A 26,640-nucleotide genomic window follows, 5' to 3' on the forward strand; every position below is an offset into this window, starting at 1 on the left:
TTCTGGAACTGGCTTCTAAAGAGCACCTATGAATGGGGACGAAGAACATCAAGGAATTAAAGATGCCAGAAAAGCAAACAGCCCCTTGGATTTGAGAACAGGAATCATGCACTTTACATGCCTCATCTCTTTCTGCCCCATCCAGTAAGCAGGGATGATGCAGAGACCTTCCCTGGGTCTCGCCATGCCCAGGAGTTAATGTGTTCTACAATGTATTTGTAGAAAGAAGATGATATCTCTAGTAGAAAGAGATGTGATATGATTGACATGGAGTGGCCACTTTTGACACAGGAGACATGGCAATTGTACTTGCCTGTGTGAGAACGAGGCCTGAAGGAAGGTTGCTTCCCCCAGTCTTTTCTCAGCAGAGGGGTTTTGTAAAACAAACCAAAACAAAACACCAATGCCCTGAAGCAGAATAAAGATAAAGAAACTGAAATATCTGGAAACAATGAAAACCGCAAGAGCCAAGAAATGGGCAGCTTAGGGGACCCAGGAAGTGAGGTGGGATCAGGCAGAGTAGGCTTGGGGCGGAGGATCTGGAAGCTGTTGCTGTTTACAGTCAATGTCCTCTCTCTCTCCAAGAGGTGGCAGGCCACTGCCCAGTGCTGAAGTCACTGTTTAACGAAGGTGGAGGCTGCCTTTACCTGGTGCACTCATATAAGGAAAAGCCTGAGGGCAAGAGCAAGCAGACACCGGCACTGCTCTTTCTCCAAGACGGCCGTGCTCTCCTCCTCTGCCAGTCTCCTCCACCACTCTCTAACCTGAGAGCCTGTGGAATCTGCCCGTCTCCCCTCCTCTATCAGACGCACCTGTCTAGGAAACAGGTAAGGTGTGAGTGGTCATCTCTCAGAGCTGTGGACCAAGGCAGTCCTCTAAACATTAGTGAGCATGGACAATTTTCTAGAGAGCTTCATGATGTCACTTCTGAGTTCCCACCTCCCAAGGTACATATTCAGTAGCTCTGGAAACTGGGTGTTTTTGATGCAAGTGGTCCAAGGATATGCTTTAAGAAAAACTAGGGCAAAGTGGGAGTTGATTTTCTAAGAGAATCTAATCCAAACTTTGCATAGTTCATGCAAAGAGAGTATTTCTTAATCATTCTGTCACCTTTGATTTCTGATCATTCTAAGTTGTGACCTTGAGGGCTGTGTTCACCATAAGGGACACACTGATGGCAGAAATCATGTCTTCTTTGTGCACTGATGTGTAGTTTCTGATAGATAGTAGGTGCTTAATAAACATTTGCTAAAGGGAAGAATGGGACCTGGGCCCTTTGTTTTCTAATCATCTAGCTTATTTGTTATAGGAATGAAGTTGACAACTCTGGGTTAATCACAAAAGACAGATCATTACAACTTCAGAGATTCAGGAGGTTCCTATATGCCTCTAGTGGTGTCATGGTCACACACGTGTGTCTCTGTAACTGCTAAAGTTATGTAATCTTTGAGATGTGATGCTGTTCTCAGGGAGACAGTTCCAGCTGCTCAGCTTGGACCCAAGTTAACCAGATTAGAATAAGTGCAGATATTTTCCCTCTATACTTACAGTTGGGTCATGAACTACTAACTGTCCCATTTGTCCTGGGTCACAAACACAACTTTGTTTACCCCCAAGTGGCATTAACTAGACTTTCAATCAGATTATCCCCTTGAATTGTCTCACCTTTGTACCAACCTTGACATAAGTGTTGTGGGTTTTTGTTGTTGTTGTTGTTGTTATTTTGAAGGTTGGAGGAGTGACAGTTGCAGAAAGGCTTACTTATTAGTAGATTGGTTGATGGAAATGTAATAATCTACCAACTGTGTAATAGGCAAAAGTTGTATGTAGCATGAGTTCATTATCCCAATTTGTAGATGGAAAAAGTGAAGGACCTGGTGAGTGACTTGCTGCTAAAGTTTATACCAGATGCAAATAACAGAGTTGGAGTTCCCTTGTGCCTGGTAGGTACCCTGTCTTGTCCCCTAGTTATTTGGTTGTATTCAGTTACCCTCTTGAAAGAACACCTTAGAAGAAAAGATGCTATGAAGAAATGCACACATTAGGCCAAGCACTGTGGCTCACACCTGTAATCTCAACACTTTGGGAGGCCAAAGTGGACAGATTGCTTGATCCCAAGAGTTCAAGACCAGCCTGGGCAACATGGCGAAACCCTGTCTCTACAAAAATAAATTAAAAATTGGGGGTCTGGGAAAAAATATTAGCTACATGTGGTGGTGCACACCTGTAGTCCCAGCTATTGCAGGCAGGGGGAGGGGTCCATGGTCGAGGTGAAAGGATCGCTTGAGCCCAGGAGGTTGAGGCTTCAGTGAGCTATGATCATGCCACTGCACTCCAGCCTGAGTGATAGAGCGAGACCCTGTCTCAAAAAAAAAAAAAAAGACCAACCTACTGGCCCTGAGGCTCACTCCGTATCAAGCATTGTGCTTGATGCTTCCATATGGTGAGCTGTGTGATTTGGGGCACGCTCCTTAACCTCCCGGGGGTCCCAGTTTCCTCATCGCTAAAACATGGTGGCAACAGTAATCTACCCCAAAAGATCAGTGAAAGGGTCAAATGAGATCGTATGTGGAAAGCACTTAGCAGTACTTGAGCACATGGCAAGTGCTGAAGATATTTTAGTCATTATTGTTGACATTATTTTAGCCTGGGTTTGCTATAAAACAAAGCCTGAGGCAAAGCTGAAGTGCTACTTAGCACTTAAGGTAAGACACCAGGGGAGTGAGAGTCAGGGAAGTGGGAAATGGGAGGAGAAAAAGGGGAAGCAGCGAGGGATGATGTGCCACCACCTGGCCTCTCTTCACAAAGAGACATGGCCAGCCACTTGGCCAAAGCAGGGCCCCTCTGGACTGGTGTTGCAGATGCATTGTGCCTTGGAAGAGTCCATCCGAGCAAGGGTAGAGAGGACATTTATATGTTGGCTCACTCTGTCTCCTCTCTAATTGTTCAAAGCTTGCCCTATGGGGAGTTAATTGTCCTGCACTTCCAGCTTGTGTCTTCTGACCCCCATGGCAGCCACTGGGACAACTAGATCTAACTGCTAGAGGCTTGGCACCTCATCTGAGTCCAGAAGTGATCAGAAGAGCCAATTCCTTGGCTGGAGTAAAAAAGGGACCAAGAGTCCTAGAGACAGGTTGAGGCTAAGAGACCCTGAGATGGCACTTAAGAAAGGTTTAATAAAGACTGAATTATCATTAATATCTGCCGAACACTGTGTACGGCACCAATGTTCATGCCTAGATGTCACCTCTTTCTCCCATGAGAAAACCATAAAGGGGACCTTGGATAGGCTGGTCCATTCCATCTCTCCTCAGTGTTTGGAAGAAGTCAGGTTGAGGGCATCCTAACTCTCTCAGAACTGTCCATGGTGGAGCACGCCACTGATAGTCAGCAAGAAATTCCACAGCCATGCAAAAGATCAGAGCAGAATCAAGAGGAGGTGTTGATTTTCTACCACCCTTGGGACTCTATCTTTTGGACAAGTGTTTCCTAAAGCATGGTATACATAGAGCACTAATTTTGGGGGCTGTTGCTGGGGGCTCCTTAATATAAAGCATTTATGATTAAATATTTGGATGAATGTTGCCTCCTACTCTTCCCTCCTCAGAGAGTTATGATTCCATCTTTACTTAAAAAGGCTCTGTTCACACCTATAATCCCAGCACTTTGGGAGGCCGAGGAGGTGGATTGCCTGAGGTCAGGAGTTTGAGGCAAGCCTGGCTAACGTGGTGAAACCCCATCTCTACTAAAAATACAAAAAAATTAGCCGGGCATGGTGGCATGCACCTGTAATCCCAGCTACTTGGGAGGCTGAGGCAGGGGAATTGCTTGAACCAGGGAGGTGGAGGTTGCAGTGAGCTGAGGTTGCGCCACTGCACTCCAGCCTGGGTGACAGTGTGAGACTCCGTCTCAAAACAAACAAACAAACAAACAAAACAGGCTCTGAGAAAGCCAAAACAAAGGAACCAGTTGAACTGAGTGCACCAGAGCTTCCCATACTGAACTCCAGTTGGAAATACAGCTTTGGACCATGTGTTCATGGGCTCAGTCTGTTTTGTCTTGATTCCTGAATTCTCAGGGCACTCTTCTGCACTATGCTTTTTGCTTTGCACAAACCCTGTTGAATAAAAAACTCTGCAGTATAAGGGAAGGCTGTGTGGCGCATGAGAAGCTTTTACCAATCTGCAGAGCTCATTCTCCCAGGAAACAACCAGGAAAGCTCAGCCAAGCCTTAAGCCCGTTTCCTCATCTCAATAATAAAGAGAGGTGAACAAGGCGACCGCCAAGGGGTCTCCCAGCCTCTTGTAATCCATGATACTCATGTTGAAAGGCAGCTAAAGGTCACCTTGTCTACCTCTCGGGTTGCCTCAGAGACAGACTATTTAGCGAATCAAGAGATCCAAATTGTTAAGACATGTTGTAGGGTTATGAAGTGGAGGTTTGCCCACTGCCGCCCTCTCTGGTGAGTTGAACATGAGATGGGACACGTATCATGTCCCACGCAGTGACCGGGGCGATGAGCTGCCTCTAAGGACTTGGGCTGGAGGACAGCCAGGGCTCTGGGGTTGACATCCTCACTTCTGCCAAGAAAGTCCCGAGGGATCTTTAAAATTGGGAGTAGCCAGGAGGTTTATTTCCTTTCCCTCTGAAAGAATGGTCCCTCTGGCAGCACTCTGCCCTCTGATCTCCACTGGTCAGCCCTGCCACGTCCACCTCCCATGCCTGTGGACCAGGTCTGACCAGCACCTCCCACGCAGCTCAGAGGACTGAGCCAGACCCTGTCCCAGCCTGCAGACCAGAGACACAGAGGGGCTCTGTCTCCCATCACAGCCACACACCTGCCTTCGGGAGATGCACCCAGTGGCCCGCTAGAGACCATTGGTTCTCAAGGGTCTGAAGCCAGAGAGGTGATGGAGAGATGACAGGAAACTTTGCCCCCGCTCTCCTCACTAAACATTCTCTCTTCTCCCCACTCTAATCCTTAACCAGACGTGGCTGCCAACCAGCTGAACTACATATACCATTAAGCCCCATCTCAGAAAGCTCTAGCTTTCTTGCAGGAACTTAAGATACAGTCAGATGGCATGGCCCTGGGGGCAGATGAAGGCAGAGGCTTTCTGCAGGGGCTGGCTCCTGGGACTCCAGCCAGCAGACCATCACAAGCACGTTCTGTCAACCCAGGGGCTGTCCTGAGCCAGTGCTGCCATCCCCTCAGACTTGTCCTCAAGCCATCTTCTTCCTCAGCCAGGTCATCTTCCCTAGGTGGGCGCAGGGATTCCCCACAGCTCCCTGCCTGTTCTGGAACATAGGCCAGACAGCAAGAGGGGTGGAGGTCTCCCGGGACTGCGTCTACCTCTCTTCTCAGGCAGAGGCTCCTAGGTTTCTACCCCCTGCCCCAAGTCCTGTCCTTCCTACCATCTCCCCAGTGGGCCCTGCACAAGCTGGTTTTTAGGCCATTTCTGATCCTCTGTCTTTCCTCTGTCTTTCCTTCTTGCCCTCAGCCCTTGCCTTCAGAAGCTCCGGCTCTCCCCGTTTCTTAGGGCTGGAGAGGGAAAGAATGACAGAGGGAACAAGGGAAACCTCAGAGGTCTAACCACCACCCTCCCCAGCCTGCCTTTCTCTGCTTCACTCACTCACTTACACACATTTACATTTGCATTTACACACACACGCACACACACACGCACATATACATTCTCAGCTCCTTTTTCATGTTGCCTTTTGACATATTTAATATAGAAAGCTCTTGTTTTTGAAAAACTTTTCTCCTCCCACTGGTCCATACCCTGACCCCAGAGATGGGACCCCATCTGCTTGGATGGCAGCTTGCTCCAGAACAAGAAGGTTGACCTGGGCCTTCCTGGGGACCTTCATTGTGTGTCTCTGAGCACCTGGTCAGAAAAGGGAATGGCTCCCTTAGTCAACGTGCTTGGCCACTGGTACTACTGGATCTGTCTCCAACCCCCCGCCACCCGCCCCCAACCAGAGCTCCCAGTCCAGGGCTCAGCCCACTCGCCTCTGCAGCCTCCACAGGTCAGGCCTGAGAGACCCAGAATGGCCAGACACAGACTGGGATGCCCAGGTAACCAGGCCAGGGGTCCAACAGCTGGCTCCACTGTCCTTTCTTTCTCCACTGTGTTGTGGCTAGAGGCAGCGCAGTGGGCGGTGGTCTTTAAAAAGCTCCATCTGAGAGTCACAGCATCTGCATTCCTTGTTTTCCAGCCATGCCTTGAGAATTCACATCTTGAGGGATAAGCAAACAGGGTAATATTTGGACACAATTCTGGCACCGTCAGTGCTGGGCTGGCGTGAGAATCCCTTCCCCTGGTGGACTTTGTCCTCCCTGCATCTGGGCCATCTCATTCCTCCCACTCTCTTCCTCAGTGTCCATCCCTGATGACTGGCTGTCCCTGGCTCCTTTTCTGTCATCCAGCCAGTCTTTGACTTTCTCTTTGTGTGGCTGCTCTGTCTTGGCCTCTGCCTCATCCATTTTCTTCTTCTTTTTTTTTTTTTTTTTAAGATGGAGTCTCTCTCTGTCACCCAGGCTGGAGTGCAATGGCATGATCTTGGCTCATGGCAACCTCCGCCTCCCAGGTTCAAGCAATTCTCCAGCCTCAGCCTCCTGAGTAGCTGGGATTACAGGTGCACACCACCACGCCCAGCTAGTTTTTGTATTTCTAGGGTTTCACCATGTTGGTCAGGCTGGTCTCAAACTCCTGACCTTGTGATCCACCCGCCTCACCCTCCCAAAGTGCTGGGATTACAGTCGTGAGCCACGGTGCCCAGCACTCATCCATTTTCTGTTTCTCTTTGTCCATTTAAATGAAAAAGCCTAAGAAGATAGGCCCAGGGAAATCCTTTAAGAATAAACGGATTATATAAATGTGGCCTCAACTTCCAAAGAGCCTTAAAAACAAGAAAGGAAAAAGACCCCAAACCTAGCCTTCTGCGGTTCAAGCCTTTGGGAAGTGAGCAGGCCCGGAGCCAAGGGTCTGCCTGGGGAGTACTGGTTTGAAACAGTGGCTCTCAAGAGCCTGCATTTTAACCTGGTACATGGCAGGCCCCAACTTCCTAAGACCACCAAATTTGTATTTGTTTCAGAAAAAATTTGAATTAGTTAAATGAGAAGTGCATCTCTTCTTCAAGGATGAAAAAAGAAAAAAACCATGCCGAGAAATCTAAGCACAGATTAAATATTACACAGTGTTTCTGAGACTCATATAGTTTTAGTTCCCAGAAAAAAGAATGCTCTACCTCATCCTTAGAATATAGTTGAGACTACTCAACCCTATCATAATTGAATGACACCTATCAAATACTCTAGGGAGGGGAGAGGAGGAGATTTCCATGCAAAGACAAGTTTCTTTTTTGTGCATATTGGCACAAACCTAAACTTAATTGAAAGGAACAATACATTCTGTGAGTTCCCATTTTATTGTCTAACAGTATCATTGAGGCTACATAAGAACCTGTCGTCTCAGTTCCAGAAATACAGAATGTTACAGTGGAAAAGCACTTAGAAGAGCGAGACCAACCTTCTTAGTGTTCCAAGTGGGGAGACCGAGGCTAGGGGAGGGAGCGACGTGCCCAAGGCCCATAGAGTTTAGTGGAGCTGCACAGATTCTTTCTGTCAGGCAAACCTTCTCTTGGTGACCCCCAGGGTCTCCTGAGAAGGACCCATCAGCAGAGCTCTCTGAGCTCCCTTGCACTATGATTCAGGAAGAGGCTGGGTCCACACATCAAGGGCAATAGGGAGAGAAGAGGCTGGGGTTGCCCTGCCTGTGGAACCTCAGAAAGTCGCTTCTGCTTTCTGCCTCTCTTGCGCCAAGCTGTTGATCTCTTTGGCAGTCAGCTCCAGTGCTGAACCCAGAATCACTGGCAGGCAATAGAGAGGTCTATTCTGAGCACTTACTTCTCTGGCACCTGTTCCAGGTCTATGTAGCTTTTTTTTTTTTTTTTTTTTTTTTGATGGAGTCTCACTCTATAGCCCAGGCTGGAGTGCAGTAGTGCAATCTTGGCTCACTGCAAGCTCCGCCTCCCGGGTTCACACCATTCTCCTGCCTCAGTCTCCCTAGTAGCTGGGACTACAGGCACCTGCCACCACACCTGGCTAATTTTTTTGTATTTTTAGTAGAGGTTTCACCGTGTTAGCCAGGATGGTCTCGATCTCCTGACCTTGTGATCTGCCCGCCTCGGCCTTCCAAAGTGCTGGGATTACAGGAGTGAGCCACCGCACCTGGCCCTATGTAGCCTTCTACATCTGAAGACATGAGAGAGGTTTCTTTCATTTCATTTCATGGCCTCTTCCCTGGCCCTTGGTGGATCAAAGGTTATCTCAGAGCATGAGAAACACTAGCTTACCTGTGCCCCTCTCAGCCCTGATCAGGCACAAAGTAGGATGCCCTTGGCAGGGACAGAGGCATGCTTTGCTCACAGGCCAGATCACCCCAGCTTTGAAGCTGGGGGCAGGACAGGAGTCTAGCCCAAGTGCTGCCTAAACTTCTCCTGTTTCACCTTGAGCCCACTTTCCCCTTCTGCAAAGTGAGCCCTGCATAGTCTTCCTCTGAGGTCTGCCTTTCTGGGGGCCACTAATCCCACCATGGTCTTCAGGCCACACATGCATGGAAACTTGCTGAGATGATTCTGAAGTGCAGAGTGGCTCAGGGACAGCACTGGTCTGGCGGTTAAGTTCCATCTTCAAACCCGATGTTTAAGCTCATTCTCACACTTACACCATCTCATATAAGCTTTCTTTGAGAAATACTCACATGTTCTCCCAACTTGCTGTAGATTTGTTTACACACCAAATTTTCTGTCTTCTTCCCTCTCTCTCCCACCCCTTCTCTCTTCGTCCTCCTTCCTTTTCCCCCTCTCTGTCTTCCTTCCTCCTTCCTACCCCTTCCTTTGCTCTCTTCTCTCTCTCTGCTTCACTCTCTCTCTGCTTCACTCTCTCTCTGTCTCCCTCTCTCTCCTCAAAGCCCTGAGGTATGCCAAGGTGGTATATAGCTGAAAGTGGTTTGCACATCTTTTTCCCACCAGAGAGCAGTTAAGTGCCTATTTTCTCCACTCGGGTAGACAAATTATTCTTGATGTGTTAAACAGTGTAATTAAACACACACATACACACACAAGTGCACAGGCCCCTTCCCCCACCCTTCCTTGTTCCTTGTCAGCAGAGAGAGTGTCAGCCCCAGCCTTCAAGCTCTGTTAGTTTTAATTTGAGTTGTGGAATTAGTAATGGGTTTTGCTGGAACACTGTTGTGGGAAATAGATTGCTCCTCGTGCAGGGTTTGGGCACCATTTCAAATGAGTATTTGTTAAGGGGAAAACGGTCCCCCGTCGTGTTCTGCTACACTACATCAGATTTATTTCCATTGTTCTGAAAAACACCAGCCAGGAGAGGGCCGCATGCAGCACTCCTGGGCAGGAAACCATTGAATGCAGCTTCCTGTTTCTTAGCTGATTGAAAACAAAATGCAAACAAAATTACCCTTTGTTGCTGGGATATGCTAGGAGCATCCTGCGGACGGGGACACCAGAGCAACCTGTCACTGGGGCAGGGAGGTGGTCTCATCACTGGCAGAAAGTCACTGAGTGGTTTAGTGCCCAAAATATGACACTGAAGAAAAGCAGAGAGAGAGCTCTGTAGGTTGAAGTTGGAAGGGATCTGCCCAATCCAAAGGCTCTTCTGGGCCCCTGTGTAGAGTCATCCAGCCTCTGCTCAACCATTTCCACCCAAGAGTGCTCACGGCCTTCCTTGTTCTGTGGTAATTCATGTCATTAGAAGTTCTCTTCTTCAGTACCATCCAATAAGGCTGCATGTGAATATTTACATTTAAATGCAAATGATTTAAAATTGAATAAAAATTAAAATCCAGTCCCTGAATTGCACTAGGCATCTTTCAAGTGCTCAATAGCTACATATGGCCAGTGGCCACGGTATTAGACAGCACAGATATAGAACACTTCCATCATTGCAGAAAGTCTAATCAAAATCCCTCTTCCCCAAATTTCTGACTTCTTCCACCCTCTGAACTGCACAGATCACGTGTTCTTCCTTTGCGTTCCTATCCTTTCTACTAGACATGTGTTTGGCCTCGGGGACACCTGGCCATCATGTAGGACAGGGTAAGCAGGGGAGGAAAAAGCCCCCTGGGACAGGGTAGAGGCTGTGGGACACTGGCCCAGCTGGAGATGCTGACAGATAGCCTGGTCTACAGCATGGCTTAGGGCCAGAGGCAAGGGTGCACCCAGTGTTTCTGCCAGGCAGGTGGAGGAGGTGACAGTCTCAACGCATGGAAAGAACACAACTCTGGAACCTGGAGAGACCTGAGGTTGGGAGTTCAGAGGTGACTGGCAGGTGCCTGGTATGCCCACCAGCTGGTACAGGGTTGTAGTCACTGGACTCAAGTACAGGGCCAGGCAGGACACTCAAGGAGTTGTTGATAGCATAATGGACACAAGCTTTTACTATGTGCCACGCCAAGCCCTTTACAAGAATCTTCTCATTTAATATCCATCTGCTGCTACGAGGCTGGTTTTATTACCTCCACTTCCTGTCCACTTTATAGGTAAGGAAAGGAGGCTCAGAGATATTAAGAGCATTGGCCAAATCATTCAGTAGGAGAGAGCTGGATTCAAACCCAAGTTTCAACCTGATTCTATGTGCCTGTGAGCACTGTTCCATGCCGCCTCTTTTTCCTTTTTCCTTAAGACACAAGGAAGAGTTCAGTTTTCTGAACTAGAGCATAATCTTGGTGGTAGGGAAACTTAGGGATTGGGAGTACAGTTGTGGGGCCAGAGGTGGTTAAATATCTGCTCTCTTAGAGCAGGATTATTCTGGAGGGAGGGGGACCTGGGCTGCAGGGGCTGAGTCTGAGGATCACTGTAGGCCCCTCAGTCGGCCTTCTTCCCAGTAAACCTCTCTAGCTCTCTGACTCTTCCTCCCAGGAAAGGATTTCCAGGCTTCCTGTCTATTTAGCTGGACTGTCTCCCGCCCGTCTGGCACATTTTTGCCAATAGGAAAATTTGCCACCTCTTTCAGGTGGATATAACTGCATGCCAGGAGCCCATGCTTGCAAGCAAAGGGCTTGCCTCCCTGCCAGGCATGCTTATGTTACTCAAACACTCATTTTCAGATACCATTGAGAGTGCTGATGAGCGTCTTGGAATGTGGCCTCTAGAGCTGGGCTAGCCTGTCTAGAGCAGCGCCTTACTGCTGTTGAATCTGGTCAGAGCCTGCCAAATCTTTCATAGTTTTGTCTCATTTTAAATAGGAAGTCAAGTGAGGCATACGAAATATTTTCAAAATGAAATTTAGCCAAGACCGATCCTGCTCACTATTTACTTGCATAGTTAACTTTTTAAATGTAAAGACAGGTTTGCAGTTTCCTTAGTTAATTTCATCTTCTTGTTTTTGAAGTCATTTAGAATTTTGATTCTGCTATCTGCTTGGTTAATTGTTCTTGATTTCCACTATTAAAATGATGAAAGAGTTGAAAAGGATCTTCATTTTTTATTTCAACATCTTCTTTAAGGACTAAGATAAAAATGTAGAATAGGACAGGACACAGGACAGAGCTCTGTGACTATTACAATGCAATGATTCTTAGCTATTCCAGACCATTCATCCATGATCTCTGGGTCAAACCGCTAATTCTATTTACTACACTGTATTCTACTTTACTATGCTACGTTGCACTGCACTATCATACTATGTGATATACAACCTACTCAATCTAGTCTACACACAGGGAATAGGTGGAGATTTTATCAAATACTTTTTAAAAATCAAGATATACATATCTATATATATATATGTAATTCTCTTCCTTCAAAGTAAGGACTCTATTTTGGGCAAGAAAGGAAAAGGGAGGGAAAATTAAGTAATTGGCTTTGGCCAAGCTATATTTGCTAATACAGATACCAGCTTTATTTCCTAAGTACTCAAAGTATTTCTCTGCAAGTCTATTTCAGATTTTGATATATATGTTGTACTTCATAAAAATATCATTATAGAGCTATAAGAAATTTTTAAATCAGTGTTTTGGAAGAATGTGTTAATTACAAATTCTCTATTTTAAAAAGAGAATCTCTTACAAAGTTTCTTATATTAAATTCCCATAAGAATTAATATTGGCTCAATTTATAAAAATTAAACTTATAAGCAAATATTTGTAATACATTTGTATTAATGTAAAGAATATTGATGTTCATCAAAAGACACTGTAAAGGAGTTAAGAAGATAAGCCACAAACTGGGAGAAGATATTTACAAGACATACGACCAACAAAAGACGAATATCCAGAGTGAGTAGTGAATTCCTACAAATCAATAAGAAAAAGACAACCCAATAGACAAATGGGCACAAAATATGAATATTCATTCCTCAAGAGAGGGAACATGAATGGAGAATAAACATATTGAGAGATGCTCAATCTTACCAGTAATCAGGGAAACAAATTAAGACATAGGAGTTGCCACTTACTTCCACGAGATGGGTACAAATAAAAAGCTTGCCAAAACCAAGAGTTAGTAAGGATATAGAGCAATGGCAACTCTTTTACACTGTTGGTGAAATTATAAATTAGTACAACCTTGGAAAATAACTTGGCATACTTAATGAGGTTGAGTATGTGCGTTTCCTAAACCCAAAAATTCTACTCCTTGTAATATAAACTAGAGAAACTCTTGCATGTTTATCAGGAGATATGTACAATAACATTTATAGCATAATTTTTCATTAAAACAAAGAGAAGATCATTAAATGTCCATTGAGAGGAGAAGTACAAATAAATCATAGGATAACATACAGCAGTGAAATAAATGAAATCCCGCTACTTTTTAACCATGGGGTGTAGGGAGAAACACATTACTGAAGACTGTATAAACTATATACAGCATTTAATTTTTGAAACAACTCTACTTAGAATATATAAAAACTGCATATATTTAAGGTATAAACTTTGATGAGTTTTGACGTGTGTATACACATGTGAAATCATCACGACACTCAAGATGAAAAATATTTCTATCACCCCCAAAAGTTTTCTCATAACCCATTCCTCCCTCCACCCCCATTTCTGAGCAACCACTGAACTTCTTTCTGTCATGGTACATTAGTTTGTATTTCTAGGATTTTTTATAAATGGAGTCATATAATATGTATTCTACTTTGACTGGCTTTCACATAGCATAATGATTTTAGAGATTTATTCATGTTGTTGCATGTATCAATAATTCATTTATTTTTATTGCTGAGTAGTACTTTATGGGTACATCACAATTTATTCATTCACTTTGATGGACATTGGATTGTTTCCAACTTTTGGCTATTAAATATAAGTCTGTTTTGATTATGCACAAGTCTTTGTATGAACATATGCTTTCATTTCTCTTGGGTAAATTCCTAGGACTGGAATGGCTGGATCATTTTGAAGGTGTATGTTTTAACATTTTAGGAAACTGCCACACTGTTTCCTAATGTAGTCATATCAATTTACATATCTACCGAGAGTGTATGAAAGTTCCAGTTTTCCATCTCCCCATAAACAGTATGATCAGTCTTTTTAAATTTTAGGCCATTAGAAAATGGCCTATGGTGAGCTTTCGCCGTGGTATGAATTTGCATTTCACTGGTAACTTATGATGTGGAACATCTTTTCATGTTGGGTTATTGCCTGTTTTTATATATTCTTTGGTGACGTATCTATTCAAATCTTTTGGCCATTTTAATGGGTTTTTTTCTTATTATTGATTTGTAAGAGTTCTTTATATGTTGTGGATTCAAGTCCTTTGTCTGATATATGTGCTGCAAATATTTTCACCTAGTCTGAAATTTGCGTTTTTGTTTTTTTAATGGTGTCTTTTAAACTTTTGATGAAGTCTAATTTATCAATTTTTTTCTTGTATGGCTCATATTTTTTTGTATTCTATCAAAAACACATTTACCGACCCCAAGTTTGCAAATGTTTTCTTCTGAAAGTATTATAATTTAAATTTTACCTTTAGATCTGTGATCATTTTGACTTGGTTTTTGTGTATGGTGTGAAGTAAGATCCATGTTTGTTTGTACTTTTCCCATTTAGAAATCCTGTTGATCCAGCACCATTTTTTTGGAAAGACTTTTCTTTCCCCCATTGAATTGCCTTGAAACCTTTCTCAAATTAATTGGCCATATATGTGTTGATTTATTCTAGATTCTGTACCCTTCTCCATTGATCTATTTGTCTGTATTTTTGCCAGTACAGTAGCTTTATAACATGTATTGAAGTCAGGTTGGGTAAGTCCTTCAGTTTTTTCTTCTTTTTAAAAATTGCTTTGGTTATTCTAGGTTCCTCGCATTTAGATGTAAATCTTAGAATCTGCTTATCAATTTCTAACAAAAAAAAAAGCATGCTAGAATTTTGGTTAGGATTGTATTGGACCTATAGATAAATTTGGAAAAAACTGCAATCTTGGCAGTATTGAGCCTTCCCATAAATGAACCGGATATATCTCTCCATTTATTTAGTTCTTCTTTAATTTTTCTCAGCAATGTTTTATAGTTTTTTAATGTAGATATCTTTAATGTTTTTAATGTTAGATTTTTTCCCAAGTATTTTGTATTTTAGATGTTACTATTCTCCTATTTTTTTGCTGCTATTATATAATAATATAATTTTTTAATATTAACCTTGTATCTTGTGACCTTACTAAACTTAAGTATTAGTTCTAGTAGTTGTTTTGTAGATTTCCTACAATCAAAATACCAAAATAGGACCAGTTCTCTTCTTGTTTCTGATCTTTTTGCCCTTAATTTTCTTGTTGCATTGGCCAGGACCTTCACAACAGTAGTAAATAGAACTATAACAGTGGGCATTCTTGCCTTGATTCTGATCGTAAAGGGAAGAAAATGCACTTTCCATCATTAAATATTATGTTAGCTGTAAATTTTTCACAGATACCCTTCTGAGGATGTTACCTACTATTTCTAGTTTTCTGAGAGTTTTTATCATAAATTATGTCTCTGTAGCTTTTTACTGTGGTAGATTGCAGGTGGATTTTTAAAAATATAAATCAACCCAACATTCCTAGAATAAACCCAAATTCTGACGTGGTATCTTTCTCCTTCTTTTTTTTTTTTTTTTTTTTTTTTTTACATTATTGGATTTGATTTGCTAAAATTTTAAGGCTCTTTGCTTCTCTATTTGTGAGAATATTGGTCTGTAATTTTTTTTTCAGGAAGAAGATTTCTTTATGAGGTTTTGTTTTTAGTATTTTGCTGAGCTGATAAAAATAAGTTCAGCCATATTTCCCTTCTATTCTATTTTTTGAGGAAGTTCATGTAAGATTAGTGTTACTCTGTCCTTGAAGGTGTAATAGAATTCACTAGTGAAACTATCTGAGCCTGGGGGTTTCTTCTGGAGAAAGTTTGGATAGTAAATTCAATTTCTTTACTATATATGGCATTATTCAGATTTTCTGTTTCTTCTGTGTCAACTTTGATAAATTGTGTTTTTCAAGAAATTGATCCATTGTATGTATCTTAGCAGATTTGTTGGCATTGGGTTGTTCGTAGTATTCTCTTATTAGCCCTTTAATGTCTATAGGATGTGTGGTGATAATCCCTTTATCAAATGATAATGTTGGCGATTTATGTTTTTTCTCTTTCACTCTTGATCAAGTTGACTAGGGGTTTATCAATGTTGCTGATATTTTCAAAGAAGCAGATTTTTGCTTTGCTCATTTCATCTGTTGTCTGTCTTCTGTTTGATTAATTTCTGCTCTTATCTGTCTTCTGTTTTACTAATTTCTGCTCTTGTCTTTCTTGTTTATGTCCTTCTACTTATGTCAGGTCTTCCTAATTCTCTTATGATATTATCTTTAACTCATAAATTATTTAAAAGTGTGTTTAATTACAGATATTTGGGGTTTACCTAAATATTCTATTGTTATTGAATTCCGCCTGTGAATTTTCATGTAGAAGAACAACACGTAGTTCAGGGAGAAGAGAGAAACTGGGACAATAAATGCCCTTTTCATGTTTCTGGGCAGATGTAATTTAGGTAATTTATCTGTGTATTCTTACAACTATTTATTTCTGAGACAGAGAAATACAAACAGGTTAGGACAAGATTAGAGTCAGATAAATAAATAATAATGAACATCTTTTCATAAAATATTTCATGGTTTAAATCTCCTTCCATATATTTTCTTATTTGATTTTTCAATAAAGTATCATGTTCCCATTTGACAGATGAAGAAACAGGTGTTTAGTGTGTACGAGGCAGAATGAGGACTTGAGTCAGGATGTTCTGAAGTCACTTAACTCTTACGCATCTTCTCCATGAAATGTTAATAAAAGTTCTCCAATAAAAGGACTTACTGGTTATATGTGTGAAACACTGGGAGCAAACTTAAGTTTCTTTATCGAAGGGCTTCTTGGAGCTTTTTGTGAATTTCTGTAAAGACTGTTCAGTATCAGATGTTTTCCAAAATAATTTCACCTCATAATTTGTTATTTGTGGAGTGTTTCATGAAGCAACTGCTTCATAGAACACACTCAAGAATAGCTGATATGTAATATTTAATCTGCTGACACTCAGGAGAATTTATTGAATACCTACTATGTGCCAGGCCTGGCGCTAGGTGCTGGCAGATCAAGATACTGCTAAGACATAGTTATATGGCTCAGCAGTATCTAAGACATATCTCCCATTAAGGAGCTCTCATCATTTTTCCATTAATTCAAATAATGTTTACATACTTATCAGTGTTGCTGCTGTGTCATTGGTTCTTGTGTCCACTGGCATCCTCCGTCTATTCTCTGAGAACCTTACCGACATGACCCAGTTCCCCTTTGATCTGCACACTCCCTGCAGTATGCAGCCAGGGCTAGGAGAGTTGTTGGATCAGGCTGGGGTTAGTCACTGCCATGGCCTGAATTGTACCATCCCCCTCCCCCAACAAATTCATATGAAACCCTAACCCCCAACATGATTGTACCTAGAGATAAGGTCTTTAAGAGGCAATTAAGCTTAAAAGAGATCATAAAAGTGGGGACTAATCTGATAGAACTGTGGTCTTTTAAGAAGAGGATGAGGGAAAGATCTCTTCCCCACCCTCCACCACATACTGGCACTCTGATCTCTGATTTCTAGCCTCCAGAACTGTGAGAAATAAATCCTACTGTTAACCCATTTATGCCTAGTGTTCCATTATTAGAATGCTAAGCATGTGGGAGTTATTTATATCCTACTGCTCAAGGTCATTGCCAAGGTCTGATTGCAAAAATTTAAAAAAATTGCAACCTCAGGTATAAATGCGGTTAGCCCCCTCAGTCGGTGGTATTTTGCTATGGCAGCCCTAGCTCACTCAGTCACCCAATTCAGCAAAGGACACAGGGAAGCTCATTTCATAGACACCAAGGGGAGCTAAAGAGGCTTTGTAGCCCTAAGCCACAGCCCTGCTTGCTTCTCAGCCTAATTCTGAGCTTGACTCATGAGCTCACACAAGCTTCTTACATGAAGAACTTTATGTCAACTATTTTTGTGATGTTTCTAGCTCCTCTTGTGTGACTTTTCTTGCAACACCCAAGAGCTGCCCCAGCAGCAAGATAAACTTTATCTTGAATATCAGGTAGGCCTTTCAGCAATCTTTTTTTTCCCTTAAACTGACAAAGCTGAGTCTTCTTCTGCCTTTGGCTGCTTCTGCAAAGTGAGACAAATTGGGTAGAGAAGAGAGGAAAGAACCAGAAAGCCCTCCCAAAAGTGACAGCAGGAAGATCAGGTGGTCCTCTTCTGCTGTGCACAAAAGTGAAATGTTGTCAGGTGCTGTGGGCCCTTCCTGAGAACATGAGCCTACAGGCTGTTCCCTGGTGAAGCCAAGAGCAACTCAGAGAGAAAGAAGAACTATGTGTGTGTGGAGGCGGTACAAGCTTCCCCTGCCTGCTTCTCCCTTCCCCATCAAGAGTCTTCTCCCAGAACAGCCCACCTCCGTGGCAGCAGACACCCAGCCTGCTGCCTGTCCCCAAGCCTTCCCTTCCCCTAGGCCTGGGCAGCCCGTGTAGTGAATGCAGAGCAGTAACAGAGCCCAGGGCCCAGGTCTGACTGACCATCCTGGCCCTCACCCTGCAAGCCCCTCTGAGCCTAGCCTGTCCTGGGTATGAGCAAGTCCTCGTCTTAGACAGTGTTGGGCCTCTGCACAGTCCTTTCCTGCTCAAAATAACAATGATCATCATCCTGATAACCACCATGTATTGGCTGCTTTGTACTTACCAGTCACTGTGCTAAGTGTTCTGGAAGTATGGTTTCATCCGACTCTCACAACAACCCTATAACGTGTGTAATAGTATCATCATCTCCATTTCACAAATGAGGCAAGTGAATCTTAGAATGGGAATTCCTAAAGTCTGGCCAGTCCCCTACCTAATAGTGGACAGTGGGGGTCCCCCAGATGGACTAGGAACCGATCCTCACATATAAGACCTTTGTATGATTCCAAAGGAGAAATAAAGCAAAATTCTTTAGAATTTCATTTTTATATGCAATTAAGGGCTACTTACAGGCAATCCCATAATTGTATTATTAAGGGTAACTAAAATTTGGTTTTCATAAACCAAAACTAGCTCATTGCTAGAGTTTATCACACATTGTAATTCAATATTTTCCTGAGAGGTAGGAGGCTTGGCAATGCTATGCTGGTTCCACTGTCCCCGAGCATGCACAGAGAATTGGGAGACCTATGATTTTCACAACTCTTCATTATCGAATGCCATTGCCTTTTGTCTTGAATTGACAATCAATTTCTATCACTGTTTTCTTACTCTTGAATGATACCTTGACATTTCAGCTTTATCACTATTTAATTTGTTGTGGGCCCTCTTTTTTTTTTTTTTTTTTTTTTTTTTTTTTTTGAGACGGAGTCTCGCTCTGTCGCCCAGGCTGGAGTGCAGTGGCGCAGTCTCGGCTCACTGCAAGCTCTGCCTCCCGGGTTCACGCCATTCTCCCGTCTCAGCCTCTCCGAGTAGCTGGGACTACAGGCGCCCGCCACCACGCCCGGCTAATTTTTTGTAGTTTTTTAGTAGAGACGGGGTTTCACCGTGGTCTCGATCTCCTGACCTCGTGATCCGCCCGCCTCGGCCTCCCAAAGTGCTGGGATTACAAGCGTGAGCCACCGCGCCCGGCCTAATTTGTTGTGGGCCCTCTTTTTAACCCTACTGTGAGTGGTGAGACATACTGAATATTTTGTGCCATTATTCTCCAAGAACTCAATTGAAGAAATGTACATGTGTATTAGGTTAAACTAAACTGAACTGTCTGTGTTTAACCATTTCTTACCTTACATTAAACCCTATGAAACTGACTATATTCAACCATTTTTGACCTACAAAAATGACAATTCTGTATGGTCCAATCTAATAGTTCAAATGTAAGTATAAATTATTCATATCTTGTTTGTGAGACAGTTGTATGCACAATTCTCTCCAAATATACTTGCACAATGACACTTCACTGATGATATTCTGTCTATGAATTTGTGCTATCTAAATAACTTGCCACATGCTATTACAAGGTAATTGTAAGAAAATTGCTAAGTTATGTTAAGTTTACATACATTTTTCTAGGATTCAAAATTTTGATTATGAGTTCATATTCTTTCCTTAGAATTTATTCCTTTATAGTCCTTTCTCATTCATTATCACCTGCTTCCTTTTCTACTGTGAAGTGGAAATGGGTGGAACACAAGGACCTTGGGATTTTTTGTGCCACCTGCACTGACCCTGGTCAAAGAAGCTTGAAAAGCCCTACTTTAAGGACCAGAGAGGTTTTTCAATTCCCATAACTAGGAAGTATGGATTCAGGATTCCCATCCAGGCCAGCCTCACAGATGGAGAATGTAGTAAATTTTTGGTAAATGGCACCAGTTACATTCCTGTGGCTGCCTGAACAAGAAACCTCAGCCTTCCTTGTCAACTCAAGGAAAATTAGGATGCTAACATTTATTGAGGGATTACTGCATGCCTGTCACTCTGCTCAGTTGGTTAGGTCAAAACTTATTTAATATCATAACAAACCTAGGAGATTGATAGCTTCAATCCATACAGGTGGAGAAATAGGTTCACAGGCTTGAATATGCGCTCCAAATGGCAGAAGCAGTATGTAGCTGATGAAAGCAGAAAGCAAACTTCAAAACCCATGTGATATTCACTGTACTATCTTTTCTTTGTTTTCTTTTTTTCCTCCCTATCTCCCATATTCAATTCTCCACCTATGAAATTACACCAAATCTGTCCACGCTCCACCATCTTCCCTTCTGATGCTCTCCCACCATCTCTCCTGTGGACAAGTGCAGCAGCTCCCGGCTTCCTTCCTGCATCCAGTCCCTGCCCCAACCCTCTCTCTGGTCCCCAGATTGCTCCTAGCAGCCCCATTCTATGTACAGATCTGATCATGCCCCACCTCTTCAACAGCCCTGCAGAATTTATGGGGTATAAAACATTTCCTCACCCAGCTTTCCAACCTACCTTTCTGGCAATCTCTTCCAACACTTCCTACTCACCCTCTCTGCCCCCACCCCACAAAACCCTCCAACACCCCATGACCTTTCCAATGCAACTCATGGGCCTCTGTGCATTTGCTACTCAGGGAAGCTGTGGACACCTTTTTTAAAACCTATCTACCAGTTATTCATCTGGCAGTGCTCAATAAATATTCATGGGATGTACTAGTACCCCACAGCGTCTTGTGCACGTGACAGCACACTGGAAAGCTGTTTTGTACAGCAGATTGAAACGTTAACTGGGAGTGAGGATGCTTGAATCCTAGTTCAGGCTCACTGACTGTGCCACCAGGGACAGTGCAGACTTAGTCTCAGTCCCTGTAAAGGGTGGTATATCAGAGGGCCCATCTGGGGCTCACATTTGATGATGCAAAGGACTTGATGGCTTACCCCAAAGGTATCCCTTTTTCTCACCAACAGGAAAGGACCTCGGAAGTCTTCTAAGGAGAGTTATGGCATTTAACCAGGACCCTTCAGTGGAGACCTCCATCATCAAGTTCAAAGACCAAGACTTTACCACCTTGAGGGATCACTGCCTGAGCATGGGCCAGAAGTTTAAGGATGAGACATTCCCCGCAGAAGATTCTTCCATAGGCCAGAAGCTGCTCCAGGAAAAAAGCCTCTCCAATGTGACATGGAAGCGGCCACGGGTGAGTGAGCCCCACAGGAGCATACCCAGCTCCAGGGTCCTTGGAATCGCCTGCCATGGCACCTCCAGCCAAAAGGAGGTTGGGCCAAACCAAACTGGAAGGAGAATGAAATTCACCGGGTATCTCTGCTCCAGTGTTGTAGCTACTCAGCGGGATGGCAAGATGCTATAGCAGGAACCAGAAGCCCAGACTCCTGAGTTCCAACCCAGTTCTAACACTAAGTACATCACTAAATTAAAATGCCTCAGTTTTTCATCCAAAAAATGGGAAACCATGGGTATGAAGATTGTAGTTGTTGCTCTTTGGAGTCTCCTCCACCCCATAATTGACCCCATCTATCACTCTGTCACCCTTTCTTCTCTTCAGGTGTCAGTATCTTTATATTCTTTTTTCCTTCCCTGTTAGAATTTGCTCAAAGGGAAGATATCAGGTCAGTCATTTACACTATAGGATGAATTTAAATAATCACCTCCCCTCTCTCTTTTATATTCACATTCTCAATCTTAAAGAGGCTTGACCACCTGTAAGAGAATTTTAGACATCAGCTTTAAAATTAGGGAGATATTGCAGGACAACATTCAGACCTCCCTGACTCCACAACCCCAGCAGATGGCCACCACCTCTACCTTGCAGCTAGGTGAGCCCTCCTGGTTTTCCTAGAACTATCTCAATTTTAGGGCATGACAACTCCACGGAAAATGTCTCAGCTGACTCAACATTCTGATAATCTCATCAGGACTACTGCTGATGCAAAGCACCCGGATAAACACCATGGGGACCCTCCTGCCCAAACCTCTATTCACATTTCTGTAGGCTGCCAGCATAACCTAGAACGAGATAGAATAATAGAATGTCTAGTAAGCTAATCACTATAATATCTGCATCCATTATTGAGCACTGATTAAATGCCAAGCACTGTCCAAACACTTCCCATAAAGCGAAGAAGGTAGGTTACAGAGTAAAGTTATTTTCTAATGGTGGCTACTAAGAGGCTATGAGGTCCTCTAAAGTATTTGTCTGGTCTGTGGATATCTAATTCAGTTTTGCACATGGGAAGGAGAACTGAAGACATCAGGCTCTGGGAGGCGACACCTCTTGCCCTACTTTGGGACAGATTTGAAGCTTTGGTGAAGGGAAGTGTTAGGGATCAGGTAGCTTTTGGGATGCTGATTAGAGAAAAGTGGGGTGTTTCAGTGTTCTAGGGTCCTCTTATCAGCTATTGGCAGTAAGTCCTCAACAATGACTCTCTTCTTCTAGCTTTTACCTCCTAAGGAGAGCTGAAGCAGAGAATTCTATTTAAAGAAGTTTCAAGAGGTCATTTTTTTCCCTTTGCTATTTTCAGAGGCTGAGATTATTTTAGAAAGTGGTGGGATTTTTTTCTCACAAGGTGCTGAGCAATAGATGTGAGACCATATTTATAGTGTTGAAGAATTTATAACACTTCTCTTTAGAAAGGATTGAGAGATTCTAATTATCTGAATCTCACAACTCAACCTGTGATGTCTTTTGGGGGCAAGGAGAAACTGAGGCCAACAGAAGTGAAATTACTTATAAAGAATAATGCCAGGAACCCAAAATAGAGGCAGCCAGGGGCTGAATCTGCTTTTGCCATTACTACTCTCCTTATCCAGAAGCTTACCTGAGCTCTACTGGGGGGATTGGGGAGAGGGGTATTTTTCATTCTGGTACTTCTTTTTAAATGTCATATTTCTTTGTCTTTCTTATCACAGTTGACAAGACTTACCTTTGTGTAGTACTTTCCAGAGCTTTCCATGTGTCTTCTCATACTTTATCTCCTTTGTTTTCTCCTAACTTTATAGAAAACTGACATTCAGACAGGTGATATGATATGCCGACGTGACATGATTAGTGAGGGAAAGATCCAGAATTTAAATGAAGATTCTTTCCACCTGCTGCACTTTCCCCCCCACTGACTTAAGTGCCTAACAGGGACTCTGTTAGAATTTGGATGAACAAGTACATGAGTGAATGGATGAATGAAGGACCCTATCTACAGATGCATGTTTCAAGTTCACACGTGCAAGAAAGAAACCTTGAGTTGACCTATTTTCCAAGTAGGACAGTAAAGAAAAAAGCTAATGCACTCACCCCTTCGACACTGTGATGTCCTTGACCCACAGTGTACAGCTGTGACTGCAGAGAGCACTGGAAGAGGAGCCGCAACAGCCTGGCCCAATCCTAGTAGTAATGGCCATACCCACAGAGTGATAACCGTATGGCAGGCCTGGCTTTAGGAGCTTTGACTCATCAATCCTCACAGTAACTCTATGATAAGGTACTGTTATGAGCCTCATTTTGCAGCTGAGAAGCAGAATCAGAGAGTAGGGGGACCTCTGCCCAAAGTCATATAGTTAGATGATAGTAGAGCTGGAATTTGAACCCAGGAGTCTGGTTCCAAGACCTGAGCTCCTAACACCATGTAACATGGCCCCTGTAAGGCCTCATCATAAGCTCATGTCCTATTCTGGGCTCCTGCCTTTCACTAGTAATGTTTTTTGCACTAGTAGAATCTTCTACCTCATGTGAGTAAAACAGGAATCAATCCCTCTCTAAAGTTGATCTGTCTATGTTCTGCCCTTTTTTCCCTTTTTAGGGATAAAAATGGCACCTGTACCACATATGATTACTTTAAGTACTAAATGAGTACAATACTTAGAACGGTGTCTAGCACAGTGTAAACACTAAGTAAACACTAGTTTTTGTTACTGTGATTAATTGGGAAAAGTCATAAGGTAGCAGCCTCAGGGCCTATTCCCTGGGATTCTTGGGTTTTCACAGTCCAGCCATCTCAGCTTCAGCCCTCGGCCAGTTTAAGAAAACTCTTTCAGGGAAAAATGTGGGTCAGGGGCTGAAGGAAGGTTGGAGTGTAGAAAATGCCTTTCTTCTCATGTTCTGCTTTTTTTTCTTTCTTTTTTTTGAGATGGAGTCTTGTTCTGTTGCCCAGGCTAGAGTGCAGTGGCACAATCTCGGCTCACTGCAACCTCTACCTCCGGGGTTCAAGCGATTCTCCTGCCTCAGCCTCCTGAGTAGCCAGGATTACAGGCATGAGCCACCATGCGGGGCTAATTTTTGTATTTTTAGTAGAGATGGGGTTTCACCATGTTGGTCAGGCTGGTCTCAAACTCCTGACCTCGTGTGATCCACCCACCTCAGCCTCCCAAAGTGCTGGGATTACAGGCATGAGCAACCACACCCGGCCTCATGTTCTGCTTTCTATCACTATTTTTAGAAAGTTGACTCCCAAGCTATAGCTTTCTGAGTGCCTGTCCAGAGGTCTGACTGGTGGCCCTTAAACTTCAACTGTATAATGGCTGAGGTAGCACCAAGGTGTTTTAGGCCATCTCCACATTCTAAGTTTTTCCAGACAATGAGAAAGCTCCTCCTGTAGGCAACTGGTAAACCACAAGGGACATCATTCTGTTTTGAGTATTCATCCCAGCTTGGCAGGTTCAACACTAGCCCAAGAGTCAGGGGCATGAGAACCAGGCTTAGCTTTCTATGCCTGGTGCAGAAAAGTTGTTTTGTGTCATATAACTTTCTTTCTCTCTCCTCCCCACCATCTTACCTACCCTTTCCTTCCTCTGGCTCTTGTCCTTCCTTCCACTAACAATTAACCCAATAATCTAATCCATTTTGCTGCTGAAACTTTTTCTGAAGTAGAAGGAAGCCCCGTTCACATCCTGCTTCATTCTGTTTCCAATCCCTCCACCTCCCCCAGTCAGGCTCCACAACAGCCCATGATGGTGCCCTGTGCAAATGGCACTGAGAGGACCTGACTCCTCATCAGCCTCAATGCTTCCTACACCCCCGGTCTCAGCAAGGGACAGTGCTAAGGATTACACTTACATGTGAGGTATCTATGTGATATTTCCCTGAGCTAAATTTAGTACTTAGAGTGGACCCCTCTTAGGAGAATTTTTATTTCATGGATAATTTATCAAGCATGCACACATGTGAAGTATTATGCTAAGCACTTTACATGCAATATTTCATTTAATTACCCTCACAGTCCTGTGAGGTAGATAATATTATCATCCTCATTAAATAGATCAGCACCATCCAATAGAACATTTTGTGATGATGGAAATGTTCTTCCTGCACTGTTCAATACAGTAGCCACTAGTCACGTGTGGCTATTGAGCACTTGAAATGTGACTGATGCAACTGAGGGATTAAAGGTTCAAATTGTATTGAATTTAAATTAATTTAAATGTAAGTATCCACATAGGGCTTGTGGCTACCATATTGGACAGTACACGATGGTAGACAGTAGAGCTTCACAACAATCACCAATGTTGTCAGATAAACTGAAATTTCATCTTTGTACCCATTTTATAGTAAAACACGTTTTACTTCTCAACTGAAAAATGGGCTGTGTGCCCCAAGCATGTTGCTTAACAGGTGTTCGAAGCTCAGCACAGCCCTGTTGTGGCTTCCTGCCTGTGGCCATCCTAGAGTGAGGCACTGCCTATCCAAGTGGCACCTTCCTTCCATGCAGCTAGAGCAGTTTCTGAAAGGATCATTCACTAGAAACGATTCACCTTGGGACCAAAATGTGTTCTTCAGGAAAGGAAGAGGTTAACAAGGTAAAGTTGTAAGTGCAGGTTAGGTTATGAAAACATTCCATAAGGCAATAGGTAACAAAAAATGGCAGAAAGTGACCCTGCCAACAGCCAAGTGTCATTCAGCCAGAGAACTTTGATGCCAATAAATCAAAGTCCTCTAGCAAAAATAGAAAAGGGTGTGACGCTGCCACCTGTCCCAGACTGAACTCTGGCTACCGTGTGAAAGGGCCAAATACTAAGATGCTAAACACAGGGCTCTCTTATCCAAGAGCAGCATGCCATGTGAGGATGTGGAAATCTTTAGAGAGAATGCAGAAATATGTCGAGTGCTGTCACATGGAAGATATTATTTCTTGGCATATTTCTTCGTCTACCTCTGGAGACGATTAGGGTAAAGCAGCTGGCTTGAGATCACATCAGAGAGGGTATTTTCTAAGATGCCAGGAGCCCTTGCATTACAAGAGCTCTGACATATCTAATATAACAGAGATTACCCCCAAGCTTTGCCTGGAGAGAGGTCTCCACAATCCAGAATTAAGTTCCTAAGATTACTTAGCTTAACTATTGCTGTTGGCTTCTGTATTACTCAGGGTTCTCCAGAGAAAAAGAATCATTAATATATATCCTGTTGACATATTTATTGCTAGTAAGTGTATCAATATATTTTATATAAATATATCCTAGTATATATCTCATTAACATATTGACGTATATCCTAATAGATATCCTATGGATATATTTATGATGAGAGATTTACTAGGAGGGATTTGCTCACATGCTTATAGAGGCTGAGAAGTCCCACAATATGCCACCTGCAATCTGGAGACCCAGGAAAGCCAGTGATGTAGTTAAATCTGAGTGGG

The 26,640-nt window shown here is 43.2% G+C and overlaps 1 protein-coding gene across 1 annotated transcript in view; it reads left to right on the top strand.

Moving 5' to 3' along the window:
* Positions 1 to 607: 607 nt before the first annotated feature.
* The window catches only part of CAPN13 (calpain 13), an 85,042-nt gene continuing 59,009 nt past the window's right edge, over positions 608 to 26,640 (top strand). Inside the window, exons 1-3 of the mRNA XM_063622744.1 lie at positions 608 to 834; positions 12,202 to 12,308; positions 20,962 to 21,191. Of these exons, the coding sequence (XP_063478814.1) occupies positions 12,209 to 12,308; positions 20,962 to 21,191 (330 nt within the window). The 5' untranslated portion in view covers positions 608 to 834; positions 12,202 to 12,208. The remainder of the gene's footprint in view (positions 835 to 12,201; positions 12,309 to 20,961; positions 21,192 to 26,640) is intronic.

The sequence above is a fragment of the Symphalangus syndactylus genome, chromosome 18 (genome assembly GCF_028878055.3).
Source record: "Symphalangus syndactylus isolate Jambi chromosome 18, NHGRI_mSymSyn1-v2.1_pri, whole genome shotgun sequence".
Lineage (NCBI taxonomy): Eukaryota > Metazoa > Chordata > Mammalia > Primates > Hylobatidae > Symphalangus > Symphalangus syndactylus.